Raw genomic sequence first — 27,974 nt, 5'->3', positions numbered from 1 at the left:
TCTTAGCTTAATAGCATCGTTCGCAGACGTTTCTGCTTGTTAAAAATTAAAATGGGTAGTAAATATTTATCAGAATCAATGTTTGGCATGGTAGGCAATGTTGAGATACACTATAACCCTGATGCCACGAATTACTTTCAGACTTATAACCTCTACAGATGTACTGCATAATTGTTTTCCATCGTATTTTCTCGGAAACGTTCGTATTTGTCATGCTAGTACAGTCAACCTCAGTACTTTTTGTACCGAGACTGAAATAGCAAGACACGTTCGTACGTTTCCGTGAAAATACGATGGAAAATAATTATGCAGTACATCTGTATTAATATAATAGTGTTTGATATTACAATAATGAACGTAGTCCTAAATACAAATTATCACATATTAGGGCGTTTTCAGAAATAAATATCGAAAACCCGATTCTCACAGATCCCGGTGTTTTTGGGTTCTTTCAACTCAGAATCACTAGCATATTCAATTCTGGTGATAAAATAAAATGTACCAAAAATTTGTATGAAAATTGTACATTCCACTACGTCACGCACATACAAGTGAAACATTTTTTCATATTAAAACGTGACGTAATGGAATGGACATTTTGGGACATCTTTTTTTAATGGTGGGATGGAGAATGCTATCGATTCTGAGTAGAATGAACCCAAGAACGTCCAGATGTGAAAGAATAAGGTTTTCGATATTTATTTCTGAAATCGCCCATTATACAGTAGATTCCTATTCGAAAATACACTACATTTAGGCCCGAGTCTTCAGTACGCCATAGAGTTACAGTACAGACACCCAACCACGAAACTGCATGGCAACTGAATGATTCGATATTAACATATTTAAAAATATTTTTACACAATTTGATGTTTTTTTTTGATATTTTAATTATTATAAGACATAGGATAGGAAGAGTATTTAATAATTTGTACGAAATATGTTTTTCGCTCCTTTTTTTAAAATAATCGATAAGAGTAAAACCTGGGGGCATAGCTATGGTTAATATACATCATATTATGTAAAAATATTTTCTATAATGTCAATATCCAGAGAGGAAAATGGGCACTACGTTTGTCTGGAGAATCGGTCCCCTTTCCTGTTTAACCTTTTAAGCGCCATAGAATATGTAATCGAGCGTGCTCGTGTCGCCGGGGAGCACGAAGTTATAATGTTTTGTCTTATTTATCAGACCGCGGCGTAATGAGCCCGATTTTGTTTGTCTTGTATATCAGACTACGGCGGTTAAAAGGTTAAAAGTTGATGTTGTTCGGCTGGTTGGTGCCGAACTGGTATTCCTCGTTGGTCTGCTCCGGCGCCGCGTTCTGGTCCTCGTTGTCGGCGAAATACGTGTCAAGTATGTGCAGAGTTTTCTTGTACACCTGAAATATTATATATTATTTATAAATAAGTAAGTTTTTGGTACAAGCAAAGAGAATAGAGTGTATAGAGAGGCGGATTGTCAAAGTAAATTATGTAGTTACTGACAACCCTACTGTGTTCTTGTGCGGTGTCGGCATTTACGCATCAAAGGCGTCGGTCCACTATTACTTTTTACACTGTGAAAGTATTGCGTGTGCGTACCGATTCGTTCTCGTGCGTCTGCAGGGCTTCGATCTTGTCTAGCGCGCCAATTTCTTCCAGCTTAATGCAGAGCGGCTCCACCTGCCCGTACTTTTCTGCCGCCTGGCAAAACAAACAACAGTTATATATGCGCATGGTTGTTAAAAAATAACAACCATGCGAGTAAAGTCTTCTTCCTCGCGTTATCCCGGCATTTTGCCACGGCTCATGGGAGCCTGGTGTCCGCTTGACAACTAATCCCAAGAATTGATGTAAGCACTAGTTTTTACGAAAGCGAATGTCATTTCACCTTCCAAACCCAGAGGGGAAACTAGGCCTTATTGGGATTAGTCCGGTTTCCTCAAGATGTTTTCCTTCACCGAAAAGCGACTGGTAAATATCAAATGATATTTCGTACATAAGTTCCGAAAAACTCATTGGTACGAGCCGGGGTTTGAACCCGCAACCTCCGGATTGAAAGTCGCACGCTCTTACTGCTAGGCCACCAGCGCTTGTATGTTGTATGCGAGTAAAGTAATAATTGTAATAAGCAATCAATATAAAAATAGCAATTAACTCGCTAGCGTCTGCGTAACTTACTTTCTATGCATCTCACTTGTGTATAGAAAGTAAATTACGCAGACGTTAAGAAATATGTCAGTGTCAGGTCGGTGACAAGCTCGTGGTAGCTATAATCTGTCAGTAGAACAAGGAGGACATTTTGAAAAATGTACCTACACGTGCTAACGACAAACTCCGATAAAATATCAAATTTCCGATAAAATGATAGAATTTCAAACTATATATTCATCTAATAATCTGAATAACCTATAAATGCTTCGCTCAAAGCTAGATTTTCCTACATACCTGCATGAGGTTGGTGAGTCCGTCGAGCACGACCGTGACGGCGCGGTGGTCGGTGGCGCCCAGTAGGCCGCAGTAGGGCTCCAGGAAGCCGGCGGAGATGAGCGCGTCCAGCTGCGCGGGGCTCCGCCGAGGCAGAGGTTGGTGATTACCTGCATGAGGTTGGTGAGTCCGTCGAGCACGACCGTGACGGCGCGGTGGTCGGTGGCGCCCAGTAGGCCGCAGTAGGGCTCCAGGAAGCCGGCGGAGATGAGCGCGTCCAGCTGCGCGGGGCTCCGCCGAGGCAGAGGTTGGTGATTACCTGCATGAGGTTGGTGAGTCCGTCGAGCACGACCGTGACGGCGCGGTGGTCGGTGGCGCCCAGTAGGCCGCAGTAGGGCTCCAGGAAGCCGGCGGAGATGAGCGCGTCCAGCTGCGCGGGGCTCCGCCGAGGCAGAGGTTGGTGATTACCTGCATGAGGTTGGTGAGTCCGTCGAGCACGACCGTGACGGCGCGGTGGTCGGTGGCGCCCAGTAGGCCGCAGTAGGGCTCCAGGAAGCCGGCGGAGATGAGCGCGTCCAGCTGCGCGGGGCTCCGCCGAGGCAGAGGTTGGTGATTACCTGCATGAGGTTGGTGAGTCCGTCGAGCACGACCGTGACGGCGCGGTGGTCGGTGGCGCCCAGTAGGCCGCAGTAGGGCTCCAGGAAGCCGGCGGAGATGAGCGCGTCCAGCTGCGCGGGGCTCCGCCGAGGCAGAGGTTGGTGATTACCTGCATGAGGTTGGTGAGTCCGTCGAGCACGACCGTGACGGCGCGGTGGTCGGTGGCGCCCAGTAGGCCGCAGTAGGGCTCCAGGAAGCCGGCGGAGATGAGCGCGTCCAGCTGCGCGGGGCTCCGCCGAGGCAGAGGTTGGTGATTACCTGCATGAGGTTGGTGAGTCCGTCGAGCACGACCGTGACGGCGCGGTGGTCGGTGGCGCCCAGTAGGCCGCAGTAGGGCTCCAGGAAGCCGGCGGAGATGAGCGCGTCCAGCTGCGCGGGGCTCCGCCGAGGCAGAGGTTGGTGATTACCTGCATGAGGTTGGTGAGTCCGTCGAGCACGACCGTGACGGCGCGGTGGTCGGTGGCGCCCAGTAGGCCGCAGTAGGGCTCCAGGAAGCCGGCGGAGATGAGCGCGTCCAGCTGCGCGGGGCTCCGCCGAGGCAGAGGTTGGTGATTACCTGCATGAGGTTGGTGAGTCCGTCGAGCACGACCGTGACGGCGCGGTGGTCGGTGGCGCCCAGTAGGCCGCAGTAGGGCTCCAGGAAGCCGGCGGAGATGAGCGCGTCCAGCTGCGCGGGGCTCCGCCGAGGCAGAGGTTGGTGATTACCTGCATGAGGTTGGTGAGTCCGTCGAGCACGACCGTGACGGCGCGGTGGTCGGTGGCGCCCAGTAGGCCGCAGTAGGGCTCCAGGAAGCCGGCGGAGATGAGCGCGTCCAGCTGCGCGGGGCTCCGCCGAGGCAGAGGTTGGTGATTACCTGCATGAGGTTGGTGAGTCCGTCGAGCACGACCGTGACGGCGCGGTGGTCGGTGGCGCCCAGTAGGCCGCAGTAGGGCTCCAGGAAGCCGGCGGAGATGAGCGCGTCCAGCTGCGCGGGGCTCCGCCGAGGCAGAGGTTGGTGATTACCTGCATGAGGTTGGCGAGTCCGTCGAGCACGACCGTGACGGCGCGGTGGTCGGTGGCGCCCAGTAGGCCGCAGTAGGGCTCCAGGAAGCCGGCGGAGATGAGCGCGTCCAGCTGCGCGGGGCTCCGCCGAGGCAGAGGTTGGTGATTACCTGCATGAGGTTGGTGAGTCCGTCGAGCACGACCGTGACGGCGCGGTGGTCGGTGGCGCCCAGTAGGCCGCAGTAGGGCTCCAGGAAGCCGGCGGAGATGAGCGCGTCCAGCTGCGCGGGGCTCCGCCGAGGCAGAGGTTGGTGATTACCTGCATGAGGTTGGTGAGTCCGTCGAGCACGACCGTGACGGCGCGGTGGTCGGTGGCGCCCAGTAGGCCGCAGTAGGGCTCCAGGAAGCCGGCGGAGATGAGCGCGTCCAGCTGCGCGGGGCTCCGCCGAGGCAGAGGTTGGTGATTACCTGCATGAGGTTGGTGAGTCCGTCGAGCACGACCGTGACGGCGCGGTGGTCGGTGGCGCCCAGTAGGCCGCAGTAGGGCTCCAGGAAGCCGGCGGAGATGAGCGCGTCCAGCTGCGCGGGGCTCCGCCGAGGCAGAGGTTGGTGATTACCTGCATGAGGTTGGTGAGTCCGTCGAGCACGACCGTGACGGCGCGGTGGTCGGTGGCGCCCAGTAGGCCGCAGTAGGGCTCCAGGAAGCCGGCGGAGATGAGCGCGTCCAGCTGCGCGGGGCTCCGCCGAGGCAGAGGTTGGTGATTACCTGCATGAGGTTGGTGAGTCCGTCGAGCACGACCGTGACGGCGCGGTGGTCGGTGGCGCCCAGTAGGCCGCAGTAGGGCTCCAGGAAGCCGGCGGAGATGAGCGCGTCCAGCTGCGCGGGGCTCCGCCGAGGCAGAGGTTGGTGATTACCTGCATGAGGTTGGTGAGTCCGTCGAGCACGACCGTGACGGCGCGGTGGTCGGTGGCGCCCAGTAGGCCGCAGTAGGGCTCCAGGAAGCCGGCGGAGATGAGCGCGTCCAGCTGCGCGGGGCTCCGCCGAGGCAGAGGTTGGTGATTACCTGCATGAGGTTGGTGAGTCCGTCGAGCACGACCGTGACGGCGCGGTGGTCGGTGGCGCCCAGTAGGCCGCAGTAGGGCTCCAGGAAGCCGGCGGAGATGAGCGCGTCCAGCTGCGCGGGGCTCCGCCGAGGCAGAGGTTGGTGATTACCTGCATGAGGTTGGTGAGTCCGTCGAGCACGACCGTGACGGCGCGGTGGTCGGTGGCGCCCAGTAGGCCGCAGTAGGGCTCCAGGAAGCCGGCGGAGATGAGCGCGTCCAGCTGCGCGGGGCTCCGCCGAGGCAGAGGTTGGTGATTACCTGCATGAGGTTGGTGAGTCCGTCGAGCACGACCGTGACGGCGCGGTGGTCGGTGGCGCCCAGTAGGCCGCAGTAGGGCTCCAGGAAGCCGGCGGAGATGAGCGCGTCCAGCTGCGCGGGGCTCCGCCGAGGCAGAGGTTGGTGATTACCTGCATGAGGTTGGTGAGTCCGTCGAGCACGACCGTGACGGCGCGGTGGTCGGTGGCGCCCAGTAGGCCGCAGTAGGGCTCCAGGAAGCCGGCGGAGATGAGCGCGTCCAGCTGCGCGGGGCTCCGCCGAGGCAGAGGTTGGTGATTACCTGCATGAGGTTGGTGAGTCCGTCGAGCACGACCGTGACGGCGCGGTGGTCGGTGGCGCCCAGTAGGCCGCAGTAGGGCTCCAGGAAGCCGGCGGAGATGAGCGCGTCCAGCTGCGCGGGGCTCCGCCGAGGCAGAGGTTGGTGATTACCTGCATGAGGTTGGTGAGTCCGTCGAGCACGACCGTGACGGCGCGGTGGTCGGTGGCGCCCAGTAGGCCGCAGTAGGGCTCCAGGAAGCCGGCGGAGATGAGCGCGTCCAGCTGCGCGGGGCTCCGCCGAGGCAGAGGTTGGTGATTACCTGCATGAGGTTGGTGAGTCCGTCGAGCACGACCGTGACGGCGCGGTGGTCGGTGGCGCCCAGTAGGCCGCAGTAGGGCTCCAGGAAGCCGGCGGAGATGAGCGCGTCCAGCTGCGCGGGGCTCCGCCGAGGCAGAGGTTGGTGATTACCTGCATGAGGTTGGTGAGTCCGTCGAGCACGACCGTGACGGCGCGGTGGTCGGTGGCGCCCAGTAGGCCGCAGTAGGGCTCCAGGAAGCCGGCGGAGATGAGCGCGTCCAGCTGCGCGGGGCTCCGCCGAGGCAGAGGTTGGTGATTACCTGCATGAGGTTGGTGAGTCCGTCGAGCACGACCGTGACGGCGCGGTGGTCGGTGGCGCCCAGTAGGCCGCAGTAGGGCTCCAGGAAGCCGGCGGAGATGAGCGCGTCCAGCTGCGCGGGGCTCCGCCGAGGCAGAGGTTGGTGATTACCTGCATGAGGTTGGTGAGTCCGTCGAGCACGACCGTGACGGCGCGGTGGTCGGTGGCGCCCAGTAGGCCGCAGTAGGGCTCCAGGAAGCCGGCGGAGATGAGCGCGTCCAGCTGCGCGGGGCTCCGCCGAGGCAGAGGTTGGTGATTACCTGCATGAGGTTGGTGAGTCCGTCGAGCACGACCGTGACGGCGCGGTGGTCGGTGGCGCCCAGTAGGCCGCAGTAGGGCTCCAGGAAGCCGGCGGAGATGAGCGCGTCCAGCTGCGCGGGGCTCCGCCGAGGCAGAGGTTGGTGATTACCTGCATGAGGTTGGTGAGTCCGTCGAGCACGACCGTGACGGCGCGGTGGTCGGTGGCGCCCAGTAGGCCGCAGTAGGGCTCCAGGAAGCCGGCGGAGATGAGCGCGTCCAGCTGCGCGGGGCTCCCGCCGAGACAGAGGTTGGTGATCGCCCAGGCCGCCTCCTTTTGACATCTGACAAAGATTCCATAGCGTTAGCAATAGTGAGGTTGTTACAAAATTCTTAATTGATTTTTTTTCCTCTCGTCGACTGTAATATTTGAATTAAGATTTGGTATACTAAACTGTAATTGGGTACTTTTCAACTCAACTATAATATTTGTTTCGAAACTCAAGAGGCCGAAACAAACCGTTTTTGGTTTGGAAAAATCCTGCGTAAAAATCTCAGAAATCGAGGTTTCGTTCTCAACATTATATAATTTACTTAGGCTTCGGTTTCCTAGGAAAGCGGTGCCGTCATGTAGCGGACGCAAAAAGACGGCCGTCTTTACGGTGACGACACGACATGTGGAAAGTTACACGGCGTCATAACACACCGTCAGCCACCAAGGTCAAACAAAACGTATCCAGTAAAAAGAAAATGGATGATCTTGATTTAGCTTTAATAATTTACTTTGAGGATGAACTATCATCAGAAGACGAAAATAATCGTAGTGCGGAAGATTTATTCGAATCTCGTGGTACAGAAGGTGCATTTGAGATTTTAGTAGAAATAGCTTCAAATATCAAATAAAACGTTCACGAAACTATCGACACCGTCAAGATGGCCGTCATGCAAATGGCGGCACCGCTTTTTGGCGTTACGGTGGCAAGCTTCGCTCTCTAGGAAACCGCGCCATTTGGTTTACATAGACAACGTTCTATATTCTGTATCTTTAGGTATTTAAATAAAAGTTAACAAACAATTTGTACATTTTCGAGTAGGTATAACATTTATTGGTCTAACCGACCAATTACAAAACCGCCTGGATTTGTCACTGAACGACCTGACTTTAACCTACATTATTTGATCGTGTAATGTTTTCATCTACCCTCAACTAGCTTAAGGAGCCATTTGAGGGTAGATTTTGTTTACTTTTATTTAAATACCTAAAGATAGAGTATAGTGAGGTCATTCACCGCTGTATAGGGAATATTAGGCAAAGCTCTGCGTAGGTGGCACCTTTGTGGCACATACAGTAAACAAACCACATTGACACATGGCCTGCCGCGAAACAAGAAAATCGAAATTTCGTTATCTAATCTCTCTATCACTCTTGCTTATTCGAGCGATAAAGAGGCAGATAACTAACTTTCGATTTTCGCGTTTACAGGTAGGCCCTTGTTAACAAACCGCATTGATGCACCAATGTCATATTTTATTGTCTGTGAAAACTTGTCAAAAAACAGTTTAAGGCACAGTATGCATAAGTTAGTCTATGAATTTACTGAGTCGGTAGTGCTGTACTCTGGCGGCAGAACATTGCAGTAATATCCCCTATTACGGCCGCTATATGACGGCACCGCTTTCCTAGGAAACCAAAGATTTATACTAAATGCACTCACTTGGCGTCTTCATGCGCCAGCACATATATCAGTTTCGGTAGCATGCCCTGGTCGATCGCTCGCTGTATTTGAATCTGAAAAACATATAATATGCATTTTAGTTTAACAAATCATGTGAAAAAACCCGCTAAGTGCGAGTCGGACTCGCGCACGAAGGGTTCCGTACCATTACGCAGAAAATCACGTTTGTTATATGGGAGCCCCACTTAAATATTTATTTTATTCTGTTTTTAGTATTTGCTGTTATAGCGGCAACAGAAATACATCATTTGTGAAAATTTCAACTGCCTATACACCTAAACAAAAAATACTAAAAACAGAATGAAATAAATGTTTAAGTGGGGCTCCCATACAACAAACGTGTTTTTTTTGCGTAATGGTACGGAACCCTTCGTGCGCGAGTCCGACTCGCACTTGGCCGGTTTTTTAGTATTTGTTGTTATAGCGGCAACAGAAATACATCATCTGTGAAAATTACAACTGTCTAGTTATCGCGGCTCATGAGATACAGTCTGGAGAGAAGTAATAGTGTCCCGTTTTTACCCTTTGGGTACGGAACCCTCGGTGAGCGAGTCCAACTCGCACTCATCCGGGTTTTTTTGAAGTAGGTTTGGTTGGTGGTTGGTTGTAGAGGATGGTGGTTGGTTGGTTGGTTGGTTTTAGAGGTTGGTGGTTGGTTGGTTGGTTTTAGAGGTTGGTGGTTGGTTGGTTGGTGGTTGGTTTTAGAGGTTGGTTGGTTGGTGGTTGGGTTGGATGGTTGGTTGGTTACCTGTGTGCCAGCTAGGATGTTGCTAGCGGCCCAGGCTGCCTCCTTGACTAGCGAAGACTTGCCGCAGCTCAACAGATTCAGCAGGTAGCTGATACATCCAGCGTCTAGGCAGCGGTCGGTCTGAAACAAAATACATCAAAATACATTACAGGCCTGTGCACACCGGGTGCGTGCGCGTTGTAATGTACAGTTCCTTATGAGAGACGGCACACCGCTTGCGTGACGTGTGCGTGCGCGGCTCCAACTTTTCAGCGCATGATCACGTCTACGCGCACGCAGCCGGTGTGGCCTGGCCTTACACCTTATAAAAGTCCCCCGCCGCGTCTGTCTGTTTGTATGTATGTTAGTTCGCGATAATTTTAATATTTTGGGAAAATATCACACAAATCGACCTAATCCCACAGTGAATTCAATAAGGCTTGTATTGTGGGTACCTTCACTACACCTTATAAAACACAGTCCCCCGCCGCGTCTGTCTGTATGTTCGCGATAATCTGAAAAACTACTGAACGGATTTTCATGCGGTTTTACACCTATCAATAGAGTGATTCTTGAGGAAGGTTTAGATGTATAATTTGTTAAGGTTTATCCGTGCGAAGACGGGGCGGGTCGCTATACTCTGTATCTTTAGGTATTTAAATAAAAGTAAACAAAATCTACCCTCAAATGGCTCCTTAATCCAGTTGAGGGTAGGTGAAAACATTACACGATCAAATAATGTAGGTTAAAGTCAGGTCGTTCAGTGACAGATCCAGTGACAGGCGCTTTTGTATTTGGTCGGTTAACCAATAAATGTTATAACTACACTTTAAACTCTCGCGTTTTGTACACACATTTAATTACACAAACGGGTCTACCGCGATATACCTACGCGCGATAGCTGAGTTGCACCAGCTGTGATCACGGGAAGACATCTTTGCACTAGCTGGTGCAACTCAGCTGAAACATCGGAATTTAAGGTAAAAACAATGAAATTATATCGCGGTAGACCCGTTAGTGTAATTAAATAAATGTTATAACTACCCGAAAATGTAGAAATGGTTTGTTTACTTTCATTTAAATACCTAAAGATATTCATATTATATTATTCATATTAATTTATTTATAATATCATTAATATTACATGTCAATTTACATATTATTAGGTACAGTATCATATTATATTTATCCACGTACCTAGTACGTGATTTATTCAACATATTATAATATACTATGTATAGGTAGTATATTATATCTTTACATTTAAAAATTCATTAAAACTATAAAATGTGTGCCCGAGAAGCCATGCTTTTAGTTTGGTTTTAAAACATTGCAAGGATGGGGCGGAGGTGACCTCTGCAGGTAATTTATTGTATACGGTCGGACCCATCACGTGAGTGACCTTCTCGGACTTCGCCAGTCGTCGCTTCACAGGGAGAAGCATATTTGGGTGCCGCAAACAGCGCGCCGAATCTGAGCGTTTTTTGTATTCGCTTAAATTGACATATGTATAAATTGCTCTGATAGATTACTATCGACGGCAGAGTTAATATTCCCAGCTCTTTGAAATATGGTCTTACTGAGGTTTCCTGTGCTACCTGGACCACAGATCTTACGGCTCTTTTTTGTAATCGGAACGCGCGCTCCCATTCTGCGGCGCGTCCCCACATTTCAGCGATACAGAGTATGGTATAGCTAGTTGTTGTATAAGGTGTATAGTTAAACTAAAAAAAGTCTACAACGATTTTGATAGCCCATATGTTCATAGAAGTTTGACGTTTAAAATAACACTTGCACTGCGTGGGCTATCAAAATCGCTGCAGAGTTTTTTTGGTCTAACTCTAGTGATATGATAGGAGTACCTGTTCATCGGAGCCCGTAAGCATATTCCCGGCAGCCCTCAGCGCCGGTGTCTTGACGGCGGCGGACTTGTGGTCCAACAGTCTGACCACGCGCTGCAGCAAGTTGGGGGTCATCTGGACCTCCTCGATGCGCTCGTTGGGCCCGTCGGTGAGGTACGAGATGGCCCAGCATGCGTCCGCTGTGAATTTATTGTACCTATTATTTGTTTTCGTAGTCGTCATCAAATATACCGGAACGGACTAGTCAAATCAGTTACTTTTTTAGAGCTGTCAAAACGATTAGCTAATATGGAAGCGGCGATGTAATGTTTCATATATAATGATATATGAAACATTACATCGTGACGTAACGGTCAACTCACCTACTTTTCATATTTCTATCCGATTTATTAAATAGAACTTGTGTTTAAAAATAACTCCTATCTGTGTTTTTCTAATAATTATCTGGTGCTTTATTTCATGCATGGTGTAATAGTACATTACTACAGAGGCCGGGACGAAAGGGGTTGCCGGCCGAAGACATATAGACGGCCGAGCGAAGCGAGGCCGCATAGGTCTGAGCGCGGGCAACCCCATTTCCCGCCGAGGTATGTATAGTGCTTTTCTCAAACATGCAATGAAATAAATAAAATAAAAAATCCACGAAACCCAAGTTTTATTTATAGAAAAAACTAAAAGTAAACTACACCCAAAATATATACAACACGTACCTATATCATTATCACGCGTATGTTTTACACGAGTCGTGTATTTTTACTACCCGTATATTTTCATGTATCTTTGATTTTTTCGCCTTGTATCCGTCTGACTGTCGTTTGCGTCACATAAGTTTACATAGTCTTTCATGTTGATATCATGTTTCACATACATCGTTGCTTTATGCATGGAGTAAATAAGTATAATTTCCACAGTGTTGACGAATTTGTAGTTACATTCATTTAAAATATGCCACAAAACTGTTTCTAATAAACTGTAAGCCATTTTTCTTAGTTTCTCAAATAATAAAATTGCCATAAGCAACCATATACATACTTCGTCTTTGACTTGGCGGCAGAGGCAGCAAGTTATTAAAATCAATTCTGCTTACGCTGCCAATTCCAACACCTACGATTACAATTAATATTAATTTCATTATTTCGTCGGAACTCATATTAAAGTCAAAAAATCAACAACGCACCATAAATCCAATAAAACAGAATGAATATTTTTCAACTTTACCTCCATAACAATTTAAAAAATAAAACTACGCGTGTTTGAGTAGACCTTTTTACCGCTAACGTTTAGATGAAATATTATAAATGTTTTTATTTGTGTAGTTAAATTTATAATTTAAAATTATAAAATTATAGAATGTATTACTTATTAAGTTCATGTTGATTTTATACAAATAAAACTGCAAATTATAGCAAACATTGTTTTTTGTTTTTTTTTTTATAGGCGTAGTGGCAGAGTGTCATTACGAACCATAAAGCAAATACTGCCTCTAGTTTTTAGGGTTCCGTACCCAAAAGGTAAAACGGGACCCTATTACTAAGACTTCGCTGTCCGTCCGTCCGTCCGTCCGTCCGTCCGTCCGTCCGTCCGTCCGTCCGTCCGTCCGTCCGTCCGTCCGTCCGTCCGTCCGTCCGTCTGTCACCAGGCTGTATCTCACGAACCGTGATAGCTAGACAGTTGAAATTTTCACAGATGATGTACTTCTGTTGCCGCTATAACAACAAATACTAAAAACAGAATAAAATAAAGATTTAAATGGGGCTCCCATACAACAAACGTGATTTTTGACCAAAGTTAAGCAACGTCGGGAGTGGTCAGTACTTGGATGGGTGACCGTTTTTTATTTGCTTTTTTTTTGTTTTTTTTTTTATATGGTACGGAACCCTTCGTGCGCGAGTCCGACTCGCACTTGCCCGATTTTTTTTTAATGGATGAATGCCACGATGCTGTGTCACAAATATCTGTGAAATGAAAATTTAAAAAGAGGACTTTGCCGGCCTAGGCCTTCAAGATGTGTATGAAATTCCATTAACGACCTTTTGTCCTAGCCGCACCTGAAACGTCATACTTCGCAGCCTATTATAAGGAACATAACATCAATATTTCATTGTATGTTTGAGAAAAATAATGTATTTTAAATACATTATAATATCCTATTAGGGCTCCCGATATCCGTGCTACACGCTAACCCGTGTGTCCGTGTTCTTAGCCCCGGCGGGGCTAAGCGTCCGAACTACACGAACCCGTCAAAGTCCGTGTCCGTGTAGTGCGTTCGGCTCCGACTCTTTAGTTGTTGTTGTTCTGTTTTTTTCGTTTTGCTTGTTACAGTTAATGTGTTACTGTTCGTTATAAACTTTTCATTCTTCGCTCTTATAAAAATCGAACTAGATTTTGCCCTGTGCGCGGGGCCCGAGGGCCCCGCGGTGCGCGTGTTGTTGTTTGTGCTGTTGTTAGTGTTGTTGTTTATGTGTTGTTGTTATTGGTGCTGTTGTTTGTGCTGTTGTAATTGTGTAGTAGTTTGTTTTCCAAAGGGAAAAAGAAATAAAGTTGTACTTTTGCTAGGACGAAACGATCCGCATGCGAGCACTTCATTCCCGCAGCTCGGCCTTCGGCCTCGCGTGCTTGGGAGCTCGTAAGGGACGCTCCGGGCCTTCGGCCCTACGCGGAGCTCGGCCTTTGGCCTTCGCTGGGTTTCGAAGCTCAGCGTCGGGCCTTCGGCCCGCCGCTTCGCTTATTAAAACACTTGGGAGGGTTGGTTTTGCTTCGGGGCTTAAGCGGGAAGTTGGAGCTTAAACACGACCCAATAGTAAAAGTGTCTTGACAAGCTCACGTCGGGCCTACGGCCTTCGGCCTACGGCCCGCCGTTTCGCTTGTCTAAGACACTTTTCCTATTGGGTCGTGTTTAAGCTCCAACTTCCCCCTCTCGTGTGACGCTTCGGGCCTTCGGCCCTACGCGGAGCTCGGCCTTCGGCCTTCGCGAGCCTCGACGCTTCGCCGTCGGGCCTTCGGCCCGCCGGCTTCGCTTATCAAGACAGTTGACTTTGTAGAACGCTTGGGGGAACTGCATTCACGCAGCTCGGCCTTCGGCCTCGCGTTTTGGGAGTCGGGGTGGAGGCTCCGGGCCTTCGGCCCTCCGCCGGGGTCGGCCTTCGGCCTCCCGGCATGAAGCTCGCCCTTCGGGCTCGCTTAACACACTTTTTGTATAGGATTTTGCTTTGTTGGTCATTCCCGCAGCTCGGCCTTCGGCCTCGCCCAAAATTACTGGGGGTGGGGCACGCTTGGACATTCGGGGTGAAGCTCCGGGCCTGACGGCCCTCCGCGGGGTCGGCCTTCGGCCTCCCGGCCTGAAGCTCGCCCTTCGGGCTCGCTTAACCTACTTGGAAATTTGAATTTTGCCCGTGTCCAAATGTCATAGAGGGCTATGACATTTGGTCGAGCACCCCCCACCCATCTCGCACCGTTTAAAAGTTGCCATACAAAATTAAAATGACCATTATTTCCGCCATCTTGGATTTTTTCCGTTTTTTTTTTTCATAGGAATCTAGAGGCCTCTATCTCTCGCCATGCAAAATCTCAGCGCGCTCGGACAAACTTGAAAAATTAAAAAAAAAAAGTCGGCCATTTTGAAAATTTTTAAATGGAGTTTGTTTTGTCTCGGAGCCCTCTATGACATTTGGTCGAGCACCCCCCACCTATCTCGCACCGTTTAAAAGTTGCCATACAAAATAAAAGTGGCCATTTTTTCCGCCATCTTGGATTTTTTCGAAAAATTTTTTTCCCATACGAATCTAGAGGACCCCGAGATTCCGTGACCAAAATTTCAGCGCGCTAGGACAAACTTGAAAAAATTAAAAAAAAAAGTAGGCCATTTTGAAAAAAAAAATGGCGGCGTCAAAAACTGCCAGGGTCCCTCTATGACATTTGGTCGAGCACCCCCCACCTACCTCCCACCGGTTGGCCGGGCCGTCGAACATTTTTCTGACTGGATCAGGTAGACCAAAAGTCGGATTTTTCTGGAGGTCACCAGGCCGCCCTCTATACGACCGTACCAAACTCAAATACCCCACGAATCTCCTTCTGGGAGAACAATCGTGTCAATCAGTCAGTCGGATTGCGGCTTTATATAATAATTAAAATCAAATGAACATAGCGTCTTATTGACAACCAACAATAAGTACCCTTCTATGATGATATGATGAGTTTAAAAATCTCACCTAACACATCAGTATCCTGTACTTCGAGTAGATCCGAGACGAAGGGTAAAGCCGGAGCAACTAGCTCGAACGCCACCAGCGGGTTTTTGTTCCTGTAACAATATTACGCATGTAAAAATGGCATTGTAAAGTAGGAGACGCGCTAAAAAACTGACAAAATAGGGAGCGGTGGGCACGACGAGTAGCGGGGCCACACTACGTCTCTGTCCACTTCCCTCGCTACTTCTCATGCCACTCGTCGAGTGTGGCCGGGTATATGAAGGACAGTTTAGTGATATCTGTCATCTGTAACAGTGATATCTGACCTGCAGAAGTTGCTGTAGGTCCAGACGGCAGTCCTGAGCGTGCTGGGCGGGGCCTGGGCCGCCATGCTGGGCAGCAGCGCGGGCAGCGCGCCGGCGGCGAGCACGGCGTCGCGCGGCGCGGGCCCGTCGCCCGCCACGTTGATATCTGTCATCTGTAACAGTGATATCTGACCTGCAGAAGTTGCTGTAGGTCCAGACGGCAGTCCTGAGCGTGCTGGGCGGGGCCTGGGCCGCCATGCTGGGCAGCAGCGCGGGCAGCGCGCCGGCGGCGAGCACGGCGTCGCGCGGCGCGGGCCCGTCGCCCGCCACGTTGATATCTGTCATCTGTAACAGTGATATCTGACCTGCAGAAGTTGCTGTAGGTCCAGACGGCAGTCCTGAGCGTGCTGGGCGGGGCCTGGGCCGCCATGCTGGGCAGCAGCGCGGGCAGCGCGCCGGCGGCGAGCACGGCGTCGCGCGGCGCGGGCCCGTCGCCCGCCACGTTGATATCTGTCATCTGTAACAGTGATATCTGACCTGCAGAAGTTGCTGTAGGTCCAGACGGCAGTCCTGAGCGTGCTGGGCGGGGCCTGGGCCGCCATGCTGGGCAGCAGCGCGGGCAGCGCGCCGGCGGCGAGCACGGCGTCGCGCGGCGCGGGCCCGTCGCCCGCCACGTTGATATCTGTCATCTGTAACAGTGATATCTGACCTGCAGAAGTTGCTGTAGGTCCAGACGGCAGTCCTGAGCGTGCTGGGCGGGGCCTGGGCCGCCATGCTGGGCAGCAGCGCGGGCAGCGCGCCGGCGGCGAGCACGGCGTCGCGCGGCGCGGGCCCGTCGCCCGCCACGTTGATATCTGTCATCTGTAACAGTGATATCTGACCTGCAGAAGTTGCTGTAGGTCCAGACGGCAGTCCTGAGCGTGCTGGGCGGGGCCTGGGCCGCCATGCTGGGCAGCAGCGCGGGCAGCGCGCCGGCGGCGAGCACGGCGTCGCGCGGCGCGGGCCCGTCGCCCGCCACGTTGATATCTGTCATCTGTAACAGTGATATCTGACCTGCAGAAGTTGCTGTAGGTCCAGACGGCAGTCCTGAGCGTGCTGGGCGGGGCCTGGGCCGCCATGCTGGGCAGCAGCGCGGGCAGCGCGCCGGCGGCGAGCACGGCGTCGCGCGGCGCGGGCCCGTCGCCCGCCACGTTGATATCTGTCATCTGTAACAGTGATATCTGACCTGCAGAAGTTGCTGTAGGTCCAGACGGCAGTCCTGAGCGTGCTGGGCGGGGCCTGGGCCGCCATGCTGGGCAGCAGCGCGGGCAGCGCGCCGGCGGCGAGCACGGCGTCGCGCGGCGCGGGCCCGTCGCCCGCCACGTTGATATCTGTCATCTGTAACAGTGATATCTGACCTGCAGAAGTTGCTGTAGGTCCAGACGGCAGTCCTGAGCGTGCTGGGCGGGGCCTGGGCCGCCATGCTGGGCAGCAGCGCGGGCAGCGCGCCGGCGGCGAGCACGGCGTCGCGCGGCGCGGGCCCGTCGCCCGCCACGTTGATATCTGTCATCTGTAACAGTGATATCTGACCTGCAGAAGTTGCTGTAGGTCCAGACGGCAGTCCTGAGCGTGCTGGGCGGGGCCTGGGCCGCCATGCTGGGCAGCAGCGCGGGCAGCGCGCCGGCGGCGAGCACGGCGTCGCGCGGCGCGGGCCCGTCGCCCGCCACGTTGCCGAGCGCCCACGCGCTCTGCTCGCCCACCGAGCCGCCGCGCGCCAGCAGCGCCACCAGCTTGGGGATGGCGCCGCCCTGGGGAAAATTGTTCTATTATAGTACCAAATTGGTGTATAATAGTACATTATTGTCGAGGCTCGGAAGTAGCTACTTGCAGGCTGAGGATTCGTTTTAAACGGACGACCTTGGGAGTCCGTTTAATTGAATCCGAAGCCAGCAAGTAGCCTTCCAGCCGAGTCATATATAGTGCTTTTCTCAAAAATGGTGGAAGAAATATAAATATCATAGAAATATTTTACAAAAGCAACGTTGTTACGTATATATTTTCACAGAAGAAAGCCCTTGCCGTCTTTTTATTTTTTTAATAAAAAAATAGAAGTGTATTTTTCTGCCGAAAATACGCCAACCTATTTGAGACAACTAAATAGTCGCGGCACTAATCATCTGTTTGGCTGTTCAAAGGGCCTGTGCCTTCAATTGATATGGCCATTTCAACTTTTTAAAAGTTTGGAACTCGACAAATAATGGAATTTGTATGCGGCATTGCAGTCCCAAAATCGAGACTGCAATGTTTTTAACTTTTTAATTTTTGACTGACCATAAACTAAGCGCTTCGCGACCTATTTTTTAGACGGCAAAGTCGAATTTGCCGTCCATTTTTGAGAAAAATAAATAATAGTTTCTTTTTTACAGAAGGGTATAGTAGATTGTACAACGAGGGCATAAGGGCGTAAGACCAAAAAATTGCCTCGGGTAAAAATGGACATTTGTGCCCCTGTTGTACACTCTGCTTTTCACTTCGATTGCGAGGAAAATATACAAAAAATCAAATATTTTAGGTTATTTTAACGTATTTATTCAAGACTAATAGTTATTTGTACAACAAGAGATCAAAGTTTGATATTTCTTCGAGTGCTTATTTTGAGTCCCGTGCAAGCAAAAGATTCTATAATAGATTCACGAGCGTAGCGAGAAATGCGATTTTGCTCACTGAGTGAGACAAAATGACTCAGTGAGCAAAATGCGATTTTGCTCACTGTTTTTAAGAAGCAAAGTACCCTTGTTCGAGCTGCTGAGGTGAAAAGAAAATTGTTCTTGGGCCGGTCGGAGGCGCGGGGCACGCCGATCAGGAGAGCGCCGGTCGGGGGCGCGCCGGCAGGGCTGGCAGTTTGTATGGCAGAATTTGGACTTTACTGCTAAGTCAATAAGGGTCGTAATAGATGATTTTACTTTATGCTCTAGAGCATAAAATGCGATTTTATGTCGTCTACGCACAACATAAAGGTGCACTTTTTGAGCATGAGAAGTGAAAAAGTGGTTTTTAACCTTTTGAACAGCAAACGGCGCATCCGTTTGCCGTGCCACTGACGCCACGGGGGTAAAATTTAGTTTTGTGAATAAATAATGCCAACCTAAAAGTGGGGTGTTTTTCAGTAGATTTTCATCAAAAAACGATCGACGTCAAATGCCGTCTTTGGCGTCGTTGTTGTCACGATTTTGCGTTGACATCAATTGCCGTGTGTGGCGTTCAAAAGGTTAACCCTAAAAGTGAAATCTTGAGCATTGCAACGGTTTCAATTCAAAGCACGAGAGATAAACAAAATTTGCTCCCGAGTGAAACATAAATATTATCACCACACCACTTTGAACTATGATCCTTTTTAGCTCTGCCCAGACTGTAAAGGGGCCCACTGATTAACAATCCGCCAGACGGTATCGGCCTGTCAGTTGTTCGGCACTGTCAAAATTTTGTTCTAACTGACAGGCTGATACCGTCCGGCGGACTGTTAATCAGTGGGCCCCTTAACATCCTTTCACTGAACTACCTTTAGGCAGGGGCGTATTTTGAAATTTGGCGCCCCGGGCCAATACGTTTCGCCGCCCCAAAAGTCAAGGAAGAAAAACAAAATGCAATCCGCCAGGGGCAGTATATGCTACCCCTGGGGGTTGGCACCCCAAGCCATGCCCCGGATGGCCCTAAGGTAAATACGCCCCTGCCTTTAGGGCCAGTACAAACTGCAATCTAACTGCATCTTGTATGGGAACATTGCAATCGACGTGCAATTCCCATACAAGTTGCAGTTCGTCTGTATCAGCCCTTACCTAGCAGCATAAAAACTTGAATTCACAACTTTCCTAAAAGCTATACAGGTTTTGAACTTACTTCAATAACTGCCATAGTATGGTCATGCGTCCCAGACGCGATATTGGTGAGGGCCCAGGCTGCTTCAAACTGCAGGTCCACACTGGAAAAACACCAGTTATTTTAATATTAATCACCTGACCGTTGTCTGTCTGTAATCAAATCTTGCAAGTTAAATTTGATCCACTTCCCGGTTTCCGATTGAGCTGAAATTTTGCATGCATGTATAAATCGGATGACAATGCAATATTATGGTACCATCGAGCTGATCTGATGATGGAGACAGTAGGTGGCCTTAGGAACTCTGTGATGAAACAACGCAACCTAATTGTGTTAGGGGTTTTTAGAATTGTCTCGATGAGTATCAGTTGTCTGTCGTAAGAAAAGTACAGTCAGCGATAAAAGCTTGTACAAAAATGATTTTTTTGCCAAAAACTTATTTACACTAGACTGTACATCCATGGGATTGGACAATGAAGCTTACTCCACAGGTGTCACCTGTGCGTCGCCCACTACTCACCAGTCGTCTCTCTCTAGCGCGGCTACTAAGGGTGGTATGACCCCGGCTGACACCATGGAAGTGATGGGCGGGTTCTGTTCCCATGAGAGACACGAGCTGCCCGAGCTGATGATGTCTGCAGTAGCGAGGATGACTAGCACCAACAGAGTCACCACTACTCACCAGTCGTCTCTCTCTAGCGCGGCTACTAAGGGTGGTATGACCCCGGCTGACACCATGGACGAGATGGGCGGGTTCTGTTCCCGTGAGAGGATGCGACGGGCTGCCCGAGCTGATGATGTCTGCAGGGGCAGGTCTGAAGACTTGAGGCCTGCGAATAACAAGTGTCAGAGTACATGGCATACACAATGACTGTGTCGCAATGTCATGTCACACATGTCTGCGCGAAGAGATCTGCTGACTTCTCCCTTGATAACCTTGACTTTCTCTTGATGTTTATGATTCTGAGGAATCTTGAGATCTCTTTGACAATGTTAGCAAGACTTACTAAAGTTACTATATCCTCATTGTTGCACTTCGAAGACAGGTCCTTCGTGGGTCCTTCACTTGAAGATCAGCTTATTTTATTATTTTTATTTTTTATGGAGTACCAACAGCTACAAAAATATTATACAGATTTAGATAACAATACAAAGCCAATAACAGCCAATATTTTCTGCTTGGTTTATTTGTCAGAATGGCTTCATTCTCATCTGTCACTGGCCCAGGTAACCAAGCGGGGACAGATGATTTGTGGACAACTTTAGTGTGTGCTGTTTTATGAATTTGTGATTGATTATATTATTTCTGTTTGTGTATATGTATAATATGGACTATTTGTCTGAAATAAACGTTTACAATTATACAATTACAATTTAGACTCTTACCTTTGACAAAGAGATATTTCGTCAGCCGTTAAAGGCGGTCGTGTCAACTGCTATTTTTGAATTCTTTATTTAATAATTATTCATAACAATAAAAGTGTAACTGTGCCAAATCAGTGTCAGCACTTTTCACACACTGTGAACTATTGCGTGAGTAATACTGATTGTTGGAAATGAGTACAATTTTTCAACGCCGCGATGAGTGGTCAAGACGCCTTTAATAGAAGTTCACGGACTTTACGGACCCCACCGCCTTCAGAAAAAAATACTGTAGACATGGAAACTGCCCAAGGAACACCTGTAGCGTCAGCACCATCGGACATGCCAGATACGGTGTCAACAGCTGAAATTCAAGGATGGTTGACCCAAATTGAAATGCGCCTCAATGAAATTTGCACAATTTCGAGTGAAGGTAAATTGAACACGGACCAAAAATTGAGGATTAACAACCTAACAAAGAGCGTCATGGGTGGAGTCTCGCAGCTAGCCGTTCAATACCAGTCGGCCAAGATGAATTATTTACTGTGTCATGCTAAAGTGAAGAACTTAACCCAGCAAAGAGACTATAGCACCCAACTTCATGAACTTAAGCAGTACCTACAAGCAGCACCCAAAACTACCGAAGTAAACCAATCCTTCGCCGATATGGTCAGAACCGGAAAAACGTCAACTGTTGTGCCCACCAAAACCAGTAGCATCGCAATTTACCCCGCCGATAAGGAGAAATCCAGTGAGGATACTAAAAAACTGGTCCAAAACCTAATCAAGCCCGAAGCCCTTAAACTACATGTTCGCGGTATGAGGAAGACGAAAAATGGTGGTGTCATAATTAGCACAGATAGAAAGGATGACCTCGAAAAGCTCAAAGCGTCCCAACAGCTCCAACAATCAGGACTTAAACTAGAAGACACTGCCAAACGGAGACCCAAGATAATCCTGCTGGGGATACCGACAAACATGCCCGAAAAAGATGTGTTTGACTGTATATTCGAACAGAACATATTAGACCTGCAACCTAATTTCTCCAGAGAGGTATTTATGAATTCATTCAAACTCAGTCACAAATCAGGCAAGAAGGACAGCTCTACCTGCAACTATATTTTGGAATGTACGGCCTCACTCAGAAGAATGCTTATACAACAACAGCGTGTATATATAAATTGGTCTTCCTGCCCTGTACGAGACTTTACTCTTCTGACCTTATGCTATTTCTGTCAGCAATATGGACATTCGGCTAAGTTCTGCAGAGATACAGAGCCCACATGTGGACATTGCGGATCATCAGGGCACAGCATCAAGGAGTGTACAAGGAGTGAGCCTTCCAAATGTGCTACATGTCAGCGCTTTAAGAAACCGTCCAACCATAAAACCGGAGACGAGCAGTGCCCAGCGAGGAAAAATGCGCAAACTAGATATTTAAGTTCTATAGACTATGAGGGTGCCTAGAGCGCTATGTATAGCAAGAGTTATCAAAAATACTCGTAGTATAATTAAGTCACTCTTTCCATAAAAATAGTTATGTCACCAGTTGCCATTTGTATTAACATTACATAGTCCACTCACTTTACCTACCTATTGTTTGTTATAAATAATCATTTACTTGTATCTTAGGTATTTCGTGTTAGTAGGCCAATTTAGTGTAACTTATTGGGCAAAAAGAGAAGAGCAGAACTGCTTATTATACTTAGGTTAGCATTTAGTTGTCTTGCTCATTGCTTGACCTACAAAGTTATTTAAGTACCTACCTACATACGTTTTTGTCACGTACTAATATAATCTTTATTGTTTTTGCCCAATAAGTTACACTAAATTGGCCTACTAACACGAAATACCTAAGATACAAGTATTATATACTTAGTTTAGGTATTGATGTAAAATATGTTCGAGCCAGATACAAATATTGCTTGCATAGAAGATTTTATATTTAATGTTAAGTAAACATCACTGTTAGTAAGAACAGGGATAATCCCAAACCAATGGGGAGAATCAGACATCATCTTGATCCACAAAAAAGGTGCGAAAGACAATATCAGCAACTACCGGCCAATAAGCCTCATGTCAAACATATACAAAGTTTTTGCTAAGGTGTTACTAGAAAGAATATCAAGAACACTAGACGAATGCCAACCAATCGAACAGGCTGGATTTAGGAAAGACTATAGTACAATTGATCATATCCATACAGTAAAACAAGTAATTCAGAAGTATAAAGAGTTCCGAAAGCCTTTGTTCATAGCATTTATCGACTACTCGAAAGCGTTCGATAGCCTTAACCACACCTGTATATGGACAAGCCTGAAACAACAAGGAGTACACGAAGTATACGTAGAAATTATCCGAAGGATATATACAATCAGCAAAAGCAGAATTAGACTAGAATCAACTGGCAAAAACTTCCCTATACAAAGAGGTGTCAGGCAAGGTGACCCACTATCACCAAAGTTATTCTCCGCTGTCTTGGAACAAATTTTCAGCAAACTCGAATGGGAACACCTTGGCCTCAACATAAATGGCACACGCCTAAACCACCTCAGGTTTGCCGACGACATAGTCTTGTTTGAGGAAAACCCAAAAGAACTAGAATGCATGCTATTGGATCTAGCAAAACAGAGTGAGGCAGTGGGACTGGAGCTTAACTCAGACAAGACTAAATTGATGACAAATTCTAGGAGACAAGAAATTGCAGTTAATGGATTCAGTCTGGACTATGTTGAAGAATATGTATATCTAGGTCAAATAATATCATTCAAGAACCAAATGGATAAAGAAATTGAAAAAAGAATAGCATCCGGCTGGAGCAAATATTGGTCACTCAAAGAAATCATGAAAAGCAACCTTGGTATACGGATAAAAAGCAAAACTTTTAACACATGTGTGCTTCCATGTCTAACCTATGGCTGCGAAACTTGGTCTCTTACTAAAAAACAACGAGATAAACTTGCAAAGTGCCAGAGAGCTATGGAGAGGAGCATGCTCGGTGTAAAATTACAGGATAGAAACCGCAGCTCTGACATAAGAACCAGAACAAAAGTGACAGACATCCTCACCCACATAGACAGGCAAAAATGGAGGTGGGCAGGCCACACTATAAGATGCAAAACAGAGAAGTGGAGCCAAAGAATTCTCATGTGGCACCCTACAGATGGATCAAGATCGCAAGGCCCTCAATTAACACGATGGGAAGACGAAATTATACTCACAGTGGGACCACTCTGGACAAGGGTGGCAAGAGAGAGGAAATACTGGAAGGAGTTGGAGGAGGCCTTTGCCGACAGGCACACTGAACCAAGAGACTTCATATAAACATTCAAAACTAAAAACCAACAATCATGTTCAGAATAAAGGGCTATATAAATAAAATAAAAAAAACATCACTGTTTACTTTTTAAAAAACATATTTGTATATTTACATTAGTTAAGTTCTATTTAAGTGTATTATGAATGTTATAATTTTGGATAATGTTAAAGAAATAAATATTATTCTTATTCTTATTCTAATGTCAGCCGGGCTCGGGAGCTTCTCAACTGGCTGGAGATCCCCATCCTTGGCTTCTGGGGACAGGGCTCTGCGTTTGAGGAGCTGTTCATCTCTAGCCTGCTTGCGGAGACACATAACCCACCTTTGACAATGTCTGCCGGGCTCGGGAGTTTCTCAACTGGCTGAAGATCCTCATCCTTGGCTTCTGGGGATAGGGCTCTGCATTTAAGGAGCTGTTCATCTCTGGCTCCCTTGCGGAGACACATAACCCACCTTAGACAATGTCAGCCGGGCTCGGGAGCTTCTCAACTGGCTGGAGATCCTCATCCTTGGCTTCTGGGGACAGAGCTCTGCGTTTGAGGAGCTGTTCATCTCTAGCCTGCTTGCGGAGACACATAACCCACCTCTGACAATGTCTGCCGGGCTTGGGAGCTTCTCAACCGGCTGAAGATCCTCATCCTTGGCTTCCGGAGACAGGGCTCTACATTTGAGGAGCTGCTCATCTCTGGCCTGCTTGTGGAGACACATAACCCACCTTTGACAATGTCTGCCGGGCTTGGGAGCTTCACAACTGGCTGAAGATCCTCATCCTTGGCCTCCGGGGACAGGGCTCTGCATTTAAGGAGCTGCTCATCTCTGGCCTGCTTGCGACACATAACCCACCTTTGACAATGTATGCCGGGCTCGGGAGCTTCTCAACTGGCTGAAGATCCTCATCCTTGGCTTCCAGAGACAGGGCTCTGCGTTTGATGAGCTGCTCATCTCTGGCCTGCTTGCGGAGACACATAACCCACCTTTGACAATATCAGCTGGGCTCAGGAGCTTCTCAACCGGCTGGAGATCTTCATCCTTGGCTTCCAAAGACAGGGCTCTGCGTTTGAGGAGCTGCTGATCTCTAGCCTGATTGTGCAGACACAAAACCCACCTTTGACAATGTCAGCCGGGCTCGGGAGCTTCTCAACCGGCTGAAGATCTTCATCCTTGGCTTCCGGAGACAGAGCTCTGCGTTTGAGGAGCTGCTCATCTCTGGCCTGCTTGCGGAGCGCTACACTGAGCTCAGCACGCTTGCGACGGAGATCCTGAGGAAATATAATTAATTTTGAATTTTTTTACGCAACATTGCCTATACCTAAAGATTTAATTTTTTTTTAAGAACTGGCTTGAAAGACGAAAAACAGTAATTCATGTCGAATTCCTAGAAATTGGACCATAATAAAATTTATCACTCGAATACGCAAGTGTGACAGAGAGGCAAAAGAGTTTACTGTGAACTTTTTTGCCGTTTCGATGACGCATCGGTGGGCGTTGAGAATTATATCAATATCACTTTTCATGATATAGAAGGGAAAAAAAGAACAAGAAAAGTAGTTTACTCCATAAAACAACATATTAAAAAAAAACAACAAATAAACTCTAAAAAAATGTTTTTTATGCGCGTACGCATAGTGAAGGTGGAATTTAAGGTTTTTTTAACTTTCAAAATAAACATTGAATATTTTAAACTTCTATACAAATATGTAACGTGCATTTTGACTTTACACGGTGGGCCTTTTTTTACTATAAAAATCAAAAATTAAAACATACCTCCTCCATATTTTTTTTATTTGGTATTAGTAAAAATAGACACGCCCAATTTCACTAAGTAGTGAAAGTTACTTTTCCCATAGTCCTACCAGTGTTGCCAGTATGCTAAAATGCGAAGGGCAAAGGGCTAAAAAAATGCATGTTTTCATTTTATATGAATTTCATTGTGGTCTACTCTAAGCCGACAGTTTACAAAAATGACTACATACGTAACTACTTCAGTTTTTGTTCAATCTAGATTCTTTCAGTTTTTCCCTATATTAGGTACTATATTTGGGGACAATCTTACAAAGATTGACCTAGTCCCAAACTTAGCAAAGCTTGTACTATGGGTACTAGGTGATGACATAGATACTTACATAGATAAATTAAATACATCATAACATCCATAAATCAGGAACAAATATTTGTGACGAACACACAAATAAATGCCAGGTTTCTAAAACACTAAAGTCACATCCGGCAATTGCCCGGTGTACCCAGTAATCCTGCACTATAATTGAGTTACAAATGATTCTATGTCCTAATTTACTAGGTGCACTTACATTATCACATTTCAATCCTTTTATAAATGGCTAAGTTCCAGATAACAGTAGAATTTTTTTGAGTATTTTAGTAAAATGTATTTCTACGACCTACGACATATCAAAAAACACACCAAAATAATATGCAGATTTGCTCTAACTTCCATTAATCCGAATTTTCCAGTTATCTGGCTGTCTTGTGTCAGCATTAGTGCTGGATTACTGTATATAGACACTAAAAATAGAAAATATAATCGCGGTAGACCCGTTTGTGTAATTAAATATGTAAACAAATGATCTGCAACTTAATGTAGATAAATGCCCTTCCCGGTACTTATACAAACTCAAAACCAAGAATTTCATAGGCAAAGTGCACCTAACAGTAGTTCCAAATAAAATAAGCTAGACAGTTATCTTGCTGTGTTACACAAAAATATAATCCAGCAATAAAAGAGACAACGTTATTGCTAAGAAGTTACATATTTATAATTTAGATACTTTAATTACTGCAACTTTCATAAAATTATGATTTTTTTCTCTACCCTCTAGTTTCCAGAGTCTAAATACAACTTTTTGTAACAAAAATCTATTACAATATGCAAATTAACATGCCTATGGGAGTAATAAATGAAACATATACCTTTTAGACAGTATAAAACTTGAAATTGTAGGATATTATTAAAATTATTACGTGTTTTTAGATTCAATGTAGAACAAAGGATTTAACAAAGAAATTTTATACTTACAGTAGTTCCGATACCGGCGTTTTTGTAAGCGGACAACCGCGAAGTATGATTCTTTTCAGACATGATTGAACAATTATATAATAAAAGGACCAAAAACTAAAGAATGTAAAATATCAATCACAAAAACTCGGACACAAATCGACAGCTGGAATCTTCCTTGTGTGATTTGAAAAATAACGGGCGGAAATTAGGGTTGCCAGGGTAAATTTAGATTATATCTGGACTTTTTAAACATAATTATCTCAATTTTAACAGCTTTTGCTATTTATTTTCAGTAAGAGAAAGTTGTTTTAAAGACATTGCAGTAATAACAGGAATATTAACACGTTCACGTTATATAAATTAAAAGCGTAAAATATTATACGGCTTTTGTTTGCTTGCAATACTAGTCTGTCGTGTTGCGTTCTGAAACTAGATTTATGTTACACAATATAAACACATTCTGCGTTTAATTTCTAAGTCTCAAAATTCCGTTATTTAGTATTTTAATTTCCAATTATAAGATTTAATAACGTAATATTAAAGTAATTCCTTTAAAAGTATATAACATACTGCATATATTTGGTACGAAGTAAGTACACCGTTCTGAAACCTAACCTAGACATGACTAGAACATGGCGCTGCATTAGAAAATATTTGAGAAAAATATATTAGATTATTATTACAATTAAAATTGTTTTATAATTCTAAATGAATAATATAGTTTTTCTAGTCGTGAAATTTCGTCTTAAGTTACTTTTCTGTCATAAAAGACATGATTTATATGATGATTATATGTATGGTACCTATTTATATAGAAATTAATTTTTACTATTTTTATTACGCGATGTTGGCATGCATGATATATCGATTACACGATTTAATCGTATCATAATCGGTCGTAAACAAGTATCATATAAAATTGAAGGCTGATTTTTAAATTTAATTTAGAAGCCGGTACTTACCGGTGCTGCGCTAAATAGTACTTGCTATTTTATCGGCTCTTAAAGTTATCTAAAGTAATTAAAG

At 47.0% G+C, this 27,974-nt stretch overlaps 1 protein-coding gene across 1 annotated transcript; it reads right to left on the bottom strand.

The window, feature by feature from the left end:
* Positions 1-1,119: 1,119 nt before the first annotated feature.
* On the bottom strand, positions 1,120-27,132 carry LOC134803854 (importin subunit alpha-1-like). The gene is made up of 12 exons (XM_063776680.1): positions 26,967-27,132; positions 25,038-25,191; positions 19,934-20,081; positions 19,273-19,354; positions 16,966-17,183; positions 15,113-15,204; positions 10,905-11,083; positions 9,064-9,183; positions 8,295-8,368; positions 6,752-6,923; positions 1,585-1,686; positions 1,120-1,382 (listed from the first exon to the last, which is right to left on the bottom strand). Exons 1-12 carry the CDS (start codon positions 27,027-27,029, stop codon positions 1,254-1,256), a joined length of 1,533 nt encoding a protein of 510 aa, XP_063632750.1. The 5' UTR covers positions 27,030-27,132; the 3' UTR covers positions 1,120-1,253.
* Positions 27,133-27,974: the final 842 nt, after the last annotated feature.

This window comes from Cydia splendana, chromosome 27 (genome assembly GCF_910591565.1).
Source record: "Cydia splendana chromosome 27, ilCydSple1.2, whole genome shotgun sequence".
Lineage (NCBI taxonomy): Eukaryota > Metazoa > Arthropoda > Insecta > Lepidoptera > Tortricidae > Cydia > Cydia splendana.
This window is presented reverse-complemented; position numbering and strand designations above follow the sequence as displayed.

What these genes read in the sequence shown, in the direction of transcription:
- LOC134803854 (XM_063776680.1), bottom strand. Translation starts at nt 27,029, where the DNA reads ATGTCTGAAAAGAATCATACTTCGCGGTTGTCCGCTTACAAAAACGCC. An exon ending in ATACTATGGCAGTTATTGAA is followed by an intron (nt 17,184 to 19,272) that starts GTAAGTTCAAAA and finishes AATTTTCCCCAG; the next exon opens with GGCGGCGCCATCCCCAAGCT. An exon ending in TTACGGGCTCCGATGAACAG is followed by an intron (nt 9,184 to 10,904) that starts GTACTCCTATCA and finishes ATTTTGTTTCAG; the next exon opens with ACCGACCGCTGCCTAGACGC.